This window comes from Metopolophium dirhodum, chromosome 2, assembly GCF_019925205.1.
Source record: "Metopolophium dirhodum isolate CAU chromosome 2, ASM1992520v1, whole genome shotgun sequence".
In the NCBI taxonomy this organism is placed as follows: Eukaryota; Metazoa; Arthropoda; class Insecta; order Hemiptera; family Aphididae; genus Metopolophium; species Metopolophium dirhodum.
This window is the reverse complement of record NC_083561.1, coordinates 34,818,050-34,826,993: the sequence shown is the minus strand read 5'-3', so window position 1 is coordinate 34,826,993 and position 8,944 is coordinate 34,818,050. Positions and strand designations below refer to the sequence as shown.

General features: G+C 24.8%; 1 protein-coding gene across 1 annotated transcript in view; it reads left to right on the top strand.

Moving 5' to 3' along the window:
• Positions 1-512: 512 nt before the first annotated feature.
• The window catches only part of LOC132939218 (uncharacterized), a 49,218-nt gene continuing 40,786 nt past the window's right edge, over positions 513-8,944 (top strand). The window contains exon 1 of the mRNA XM_061006284.1: positions 513-580. Coding sequence (XP_060862267.1) covers positions 541-580 — 40 coding nt within the window. The 5' untranslated portion in view covers positions 513-540. The remainder of the gene's footprint in view (positions 581-8,944) is intronic.

Here is an 8,944-nt window from a genome sequence, read left to right as displayed (position 1 = left end):
CACTCTCCAATATTTGAAAAAAGTATAATATACCTAAGTATCGTTTAATTGTATCATTATTTGCTAATTAGATACGAATCACAAACAATAGCATTAAAACACAATAAATTACAATTTGACAACTTTTAATAATTATAAAGCATAGTATAACTAACGTAAGTCGTAGTTTGCGTTTGAATATCACTCTTTTGCATTATTTACGATATTTTTTATGGTAGGTTTTCACTATAATATAGTATAATATAATATATAGGACATATGTATAGCGTATACCTATAATATATTTCATAATTCAAAGCCCCGAAAAATACAAAGATATATTGTTTCTGTCGAATTAATTTTGCCGCCATTTTCCGGGTTAAATTAAAGCTTAACTGATTTAATGTTATATCTTACTCCAAACCACCAGAGTGCACTAGACACTTCATATACCATGAGAGGAGGGAGTGTTTTTGTTAAATCCCTTACACGTGCTCAACTACCAGTAGTAGTATTCGTCATTGGTCCCAACACAGTGGTTTGGCAGTGCTTTCGATTGCTATGAAGTTTATAACATGGTTACCGTCGTTTTTTTTTCCACGTGAGTACATTTAATAGTAAATCAAATTAAATAATATTAAATTATTTTCGATTATCATTTTGATATGATATATATAATATATGTGTTAATCATTCGCAAAAATTAATTAGATAAAATTGTAATTAGTAAGTAATTTAATATAGAGGTAAATAAATTTGCTTAACTTGATTCAGCACACAAGTTATGTGGCATAAGTTTTCTTCCTAATTGAATTTGTGATTAAAATTTGAAATTACCTAAGTATCAAGGTTCTGAAATAAAGTTACATAATCTATTTAAAATATAAAATGAAAAATCTGTTTTTTAATTGTGTATGCGCAATAAAGACATTATTTGAAATAAAAAATACGAAATTGTTTATTCAAAATATATAAAATACAAAATGAAAAATATATATTATAAAAAAAATATTTAGTGGTAACTATTATCAATTTCGTACGTAGATAAATTATTAATATACAGTGAGTATAATATATTTAATATATTTTATTCAAAATTATTGTATGAAAAGAATGTACTGACTAGAAATTAATAAATGTAAGTAAACGTAAAAATTTAAATTGACAATTTTATGTATTATATATTTCACTAAAAAAAAAAAAAAAACGAACTATTTAAATTGAAAAATACAAAGTAATTAAGACACAAAATACGATGTACAAAATGTAAAATATAAATTTCAATTAGATATAATATTTAAAATTCTTACTTATTTTGACTAATCCTGGATAGTCTAATGATTAAGATGTTTTTTATAAGTGTGGTCGATATCATAAATGTAATAAACATTATAATATTATAATAAACTCGTGGATTTTAAATTGCATTTATTATTGAAAACACGGAGTAATTCAATGATGATCTTCAGAATTATTTCATTAAAAAAAAAAATACTAAATAGGTACCACTATTTTTAAATGATTGATTTGGTTTAATCATAAATAAATAAAGACAGTGGCTTGGTGTGGCGCGATCCGTACACTCAACTGCAGAAATGCTCTGAGTGTACGTATCGGCCGGTGTGTTACTAGCTCCCGGATGGGTGACCACTCTGGATTTTTAGCTACGAATCCTTGCCACACATACAAATGTGTTTCAACCAACCGTTGATCTCCCTACAAACAAAAAAACGGCTAATGGCCATAGTATCCGGTCTTAAGCTCAATAAAAAAAATAAATAAATGAATAAAGACATATTGTTTGCAAATAAGAATAAACAACACATCATAAGAAGCACGGAGAATAAATTACTAATCAAAAAGAAAATAGTTACTTGAAATATCATTCCCTCGTTTTATCTTTCTCAATACCAGTATAATATGAATACAGAATGATTTTTAATCTAATAAACCAGTCTCAAAGCCTTTATATTGATTGACAAGAAGCGTACGAAAACAATAATAATACATACTATTATATTAACATATTTGAATATTTAATGATACTCTAGAGTTTTAAATTATAGGTAGTTATTATTATTTTAAGAATATTTGTTAAAGAAATGTTTTTTTATTATATAATAATTGTACTTACAAAATATTTTTAAAAAAAAGGAATAATGGTAGGTATACACAACTGTATTATAGTAATTAACATTACTTAATAATTTGCGTTAACAATTTTAGTAATTGACATAGCATGATATACTTGTGAATTTTTATTAAATGGCTTTTAACTTTTAAACAATACTATAAAACTTAAATATTTTAATCTTAATTATCATATTATAGGATTATTTATTCATTTTTATAAAACAAAACCAATTGAATTGGAACAAAATATGATAGGTAGGTACAGTGAAAGTTGTATGTACCTGGTACATACAACTCTTAATTAAAAATTATTATGCAATTATTTTTTAATTTTAATTTTTAACATTCAAACGGAATAGTATATTACCTATGTATTTTTTTTTTTATTAAAGTTGAAGCCTCCATAACAGGATTATTCGTTTGTATTGCATACATGAATTATTTAAACTAAATTGTCCAATTTAGTATATTTCATAAATAATACAATTTGTTAATGGAATCTTCGTTGGTGCCCAGTGTGTCGTGAAGGTGCTCAAGTATGTCGAATTTTTGTTATGCCTTATGACGTGTGTCTCTGCATTCTGTGGTAACGTGTTTGATTGAGGTTAGATAGCCTCATGTTTGGCACGTTCTTGGTGGCTCTTTTTTCATAAGATGGACATGTGTGTAGTGTGTATAATCTATTCTAAGGCGATTTAGTATAACTCGTTTCTTCGTTTGAGAGATATTGGTACCTATGTGTTTATACATTTTTAATAATTTAAAATGCTAACTTTAATTCTTATTAATATATACGTTAAGGTGAATGACGACATTTAGTGAATATTAACATTCACCGGTGACTGTTGGCAAATTTTTAATATCCATTCAAAATGTTGACATTCACCAAAAACAGCAGCGGTGAATGTCAACATTCACCAAATGTCGTCATTCACCTTAAGATATACATCAAATATCAAATAACTTCATAAATAATTTGCTTTGATATAATTATATTGCTTTAAAAATAATGCTATATATTTAACAATAATATATAAATTGTATTACTTATGAAAGATATTAAATTGTACAATTTAGTTTAAATAATACAAGTATGTAATACAAACCAATAGTCCTGTTATCGAGGCTTTAAGTTTTAACTTAAATAAAAATAATAATAATAATATAATATAATCACAGTGGTTTTTCATTTTTATTAGTAAAGGGTTTTAATTTATGTATAACAAACGCTATAGTTTGCTAAATGTTTTTCTTTCAGTTTCATAAATGTACCTAAATTGCCTATTCATAGCGCCGTGTTAGGATTTCATTAAAATAATAAAGGGTATATTATCTAGATTCTAGAAGGTAAGTCTTAAAAAAAAGGTGGCAATTAAAACGGTCAGCTTCGACGAAAATGGTGTAATTATTTTTGGGTGTTTGAAAGTTGAAACGTAGAGACTTTTGATATCAAACCATAATAAAATATTGATTTTCAATTTATAAAACATTTAGATCCTGTATCATTACGTTAAGAGTAATAAATCCTCTCGATAAAATTAATAAAACCAAAAATAAACCTGTATAAAAAATAAAAATAATGATAATGAAAAAAAAAATGCATTATAGGTAGGATGGTTTTTTGGAGATGTATTACAAAAAACACATTATATTAGTGTTCTAATAAATCTATAATGATTACTGGTAGTTCAAAAGCATCATTTATCTAATATTTATACAAAACAAAATAGAAATTGTCTTTTCTCATTAATAATCTATATAATGGCCTAATTTTTTGAGAATTTTTTTATTCAAAAATCGTTACGCTTAAATTGATTGCGTTAAAATGAAATTTTAAGACTAATTAGTCATAAATTATTTACCTTTTTTTTTGTAAATTATGTACCTACTCTGCATTTCCATATTATTTATTCAATTACATTTCATATTTTGAACTATTTATCTTTTCAACATTCACTCTATAAAAAAATGACATTCTACTTTTCACAAAAATAATATTTTTTTTAATGAAGACAATTTTACTACAAGTTAAATTTAACCAAATAACATTTAAATGTTTTCCATAAAATCCATAACAAATTAATTAATATTATTTTTTAATTTATTACATATTATATTTTTTTTTACAATAAATATGTACATTCTGACAAGTGCAAACAAATTCAATTTAGCATTATTTTTAAATTAAATTTAAAGTTTAACTCTAACAGACACCCATAAACTGGGGGAAATTTAACAAGATTACTATAGTATCCAACCTTTTTATGTTTAACTAAAATGAATCTGTATAGACTCAGTAATAAAACAGCATTAATATTAATTATACCTTTGAAATATTGAACTAATAAAAAACGTAACATTAAAATTGAATTTTATAAAGTTTTTGGTACCTATTGATAATTCCAGCATACGTTAAACAGTTTCCTATGATTTAAAAAAAGTATATAACAATATTTATATACATGTATAATATAATATACACATTACACATAAATTATTTTCATATATTATGTTTTTTCCATTTAAGCCATTTAAACGCTAAAATAATGATATTTTAAATGTTATATAGAATAATATATAGATACTGTTCTAAAATAGGTATAATAAATAACAGCTACTGCTAAATGCTAGTATTGTTAGTGTGTTGTGTTCTTACTATAAAAACTAGTTGTTAATAGATCTCAATAAAGGTGAAAAAATGTTTCACGGATCTTTAAAATAAAAAAAAAGCACTTAGAATGTAAAAAAAACTAATTGTATATGTATATAATATATATATTGTCCATATAAAACCCTATGTGGTCCTATGGAATCAAACTCTTGGGTGCTGCCAAAATTTCAGATATTAAAAAAATCGAAACTATTAAATCTAAAATCTTTCGCTACATACTTAACACGCCTACATACATTTCTAGTGAAACTATCCATAAGGAACAAGACATACCCCGGTTAATCAAACTCCCATTTTTCGTTATAAAAATGTCCATAACCGTCTTCACAATATCCGAATACACTAATTACTAAAGAACTATCCCTCGCACTTTTTGCCACCTAAAAATAATATGGTGTAGGGATTAAGTCGAAAAAAATTGAAATATATTAAAAATTAAAATTGAATGTCGGTAGGAGAGGTGCATTACCCCAGCCAAACCATAAATTGTAATCAAGCACTATTATGTACTTTATTTTTTTACAATTTTGTGCAACCAAAATTACATTTTGACAAACTTTAAACGTAGACGGTTCGGACTTAAAATATTCTTGTACATCAAAATAATTTCGATTATTGACCTTTCAACATCCACTGAAGTTATCAGTGTGACATTTTCAAGTATAATATTTTACCTGCATATTATCAAAAACGAATTGGTTTTTCAAACTCTAATTGATTTGTATCGTAAATACGTACAACATTTTAATGATAAATTGATAATTTTAACTCAAAATATTCAACAAAGAAAAGTAATTTATAGGGGGAAAATCCAAAATTAAGTTTATTAATTTGCATAGAAATGAAATAAAGTACATTTATATAAAAGAAGAATCCATCTATCTACAAAAAAAGAAATGTTCTTTCAAATCCGACCTCCAGACTAAAGTGTAATTAAATATAAGAATGCAAGATAATTACTAACGAAACATAGAACATTTTATACTTATCGTACTTATATATACGTCAATATTACTGCTGTATGTTATACAATATGCTGTAGACTTGCCACTATATTAAATATAGAAAACAGTAGGTAAACATATAAATACTTATCTTATGATGAACATTCTAGCAAAAAATAAACGTAACAACATTAATCATTTTTGATCACTCATTACTTCAATATTCGGCTAATGGGATATTTACCATTGCTTTTAACGTGTAATAGTGTGACACGCCGTTTAATAGCGAAAAGGAAACGAGAAAAAGTACGTGTTTAATGTAAAAAATCTTTAGTGCTTCATAAAAATGACTTTACTAAGCTCAGAGCTATTAACCTTTATATAAACACTAGTTTATTTTCTGAATCATTTATATCCCGTAAAAAGTTTGGTCAGAATGGGATTTTTTTGTAAGAAGTGGTCGTAATATTAAGCCAAGTTTTAAGTATTATTATTTATTTGCATATTCCCATGTGTATTATGAGCTGAATAATAAATAAAGGTATTTTGATATGTATCTATTTCATTATGTGTACTAGACTTATGCCAAAAAAATAATATAAATTATTTTAAAATAAAGTAATTGTAAGTAATATGCTATAGTTACTAAAAGTATCCAGTAATTTGGTAGGTATGGCTGTTATTTTGGTATTATTAAATTATACTAACTTGACATAATAATGATATAATAATTATATAGAAAGTACCAAAACTCAAATTTGGTTTTAAGGTTACAATATTGTAAAATTCTTCTTCCGACATTTTCAGATTTTGGACTGACGGCTATCTAAGTTTAATAGAAGTAGTTAAAAATCGTACTTATTGCTATGACGAAAAAATCGTTTATGCCTCATTGTTCTGTCCAAAAACTTGAAAATTTCCTCATCTGGTTTGAATAGTAGGTACTTATAAAATATTGAAAATACCAATAATATACAAGACATATATATTGTTTATAGGAGGTTTTAAGTTAAATTCTTGACAATAGGTCTGTTCGTAAAAATCATGTAAATTACCACATTATTCGTAAATAGTTAAAAAAGTATGATATTTTTAATTTTACCGTCTTCGCTAAGAATCGTTTGTCATACGTATACAGCGATATAATTCCATTGAATTCATATTTAACACATCCATTACAGTGACCTACACGACACCCTAATGTACAGCGGAGTGGTACCCACTAATTAAAAATATCAGCATTGTTTTCAAAAGATATTCAAGTCCGTCGTGCAGTTTCGTAAAGACGTATATTATGAGTCTCATCACCGAATTCGTGGCTGTATTATTAAAACAAAATGTACTTGCAATTGTATAATATTTTAAATTTTAAGTTTAAGATGTTATTTTAATATAAGAACATAAATTACTCATAAGATACAGTAAAAGGTAAGAATATTATAATCTTGATATACCTACTTTTTTTGTAAATATCCATACATATATTTAAAGCTCTAAAATAGTCAAAATATTTTTAAAATTGTATAGTTTATAGAAAATACTAATATAAATACTAATTCAGCAAAATTATATAATTATATAAATTATATAAATTATATATAACTATATATAAATACTAATATAAATACTAATTCAATAAAATTTGCATGTGTCTACAATTCATTTATTTTAAAAGTTACAAAAACCAAAATCGATTTTGTCGAACACTGGTTTTGCATAAAATTATCCATTTTTCCTTAATTTTTTCTTTGGTTTTCCTTGATAGTTTTAAATACTGTTGGGAATTTTTTATTTTTATTCTCAAATAGGTACCTGCTAGATTGCATTTTAAAATGCCGTTGTATGTATAAAATATAGTAATATACTTTAAAAGTTTCAAGTACCCACGAATAATATTTTTTAATTATACAATAAAATAACTAAACTCGTTATCTAAACTTCTTTTAAACATCTAATTTTGTCCAAACTTGAACTTAAAATATCAACAAAAAAATCTGTGTTTATATATTTTTTAGATTAAATATTTTAAAATACTTATAAGAAATTATATTTTTAATTTTTAATCCATATCTACAAAAATTGAACATTTTATACATTTTTAACAACAAAATAATTTGAATGATTTTTTGATTTTGAAGAATATTGTCAACATTTTAACTTTAATTGCCCATAAAAAAAAGTTTGCATATGTATCATTAATAATTTTTTTGAACTTTTATAATAAAAATGTATGAGGAACCTTGAATTAATGTTAATTTTCAAGCATTTGAACCAATGAAACCTTTTTTTCGACAATAATTTTAAAAAAATAAGAAAAATCTAAAATTTCTTAATCTTATAAATAGCTCAAAGCCTCAAAAACAGACAAAAGATTTTTAAAATTGTATTATGTAAAGGAAATAAAAACAAATATTTGGTGAAAATCTTATGTATCTACGGTTATTTTAATCACATGTGATACATTTAATGCATTAAAAAAACAAAATTGATTTCGTCAAAAATTGGTTTAGCGTAAAAATTTTGTTTTTTCAACGCTTTTGAAAACTTCTGTGTATTTTCAATTTTGACCTCTTAAAAATACCAGCTAGATTCATATTCCCACCAGAAAAGTTACTGAAGCTGAAAATTTCAACTACTTATCGTGTATCTAGACACGAAAATAAAAATAAAAAAACATCTGTCATTGTAAAATCAATACATTCATCGCTCCACTCAGAATCTAAAATCTCATTTTCTTATAAAAACCCAACATTTTAAATACTTTATCTAGTTTTGAGTTGCTTGGATTGCTTATCGTTTTTTTCGGAAAATCTAAATAATATATGGATTGCCATACAATTAGTTTGATTACAAATATTCTTATAAAATAATACCAAGATAAGTAAAATTTATTTTTACTCTACTACCTGTAAATTAGTAGTACCCATAGATAATAAAGTACTGGATAGGACATAACAGCTTATCGATGATGAATGCAATTATACCACAGAATAATTCTGTGATTATACGAATTAAGGCTAATTAAAAGATAAAAGATAATTATTTTGTTGTAGGACGGGGTTAGCCATTATTATCAAACGAATAGTTGATGAAAATATCTTACCACCAGTTAATTTTTTGTAGTAAACGTTCACTTTTAATTTGTCACCAATTTAGTCTAATGAATTTGAGGCGTCCTAGGATAACAACTATCAGTATTTGTTACTATTTTTACTTT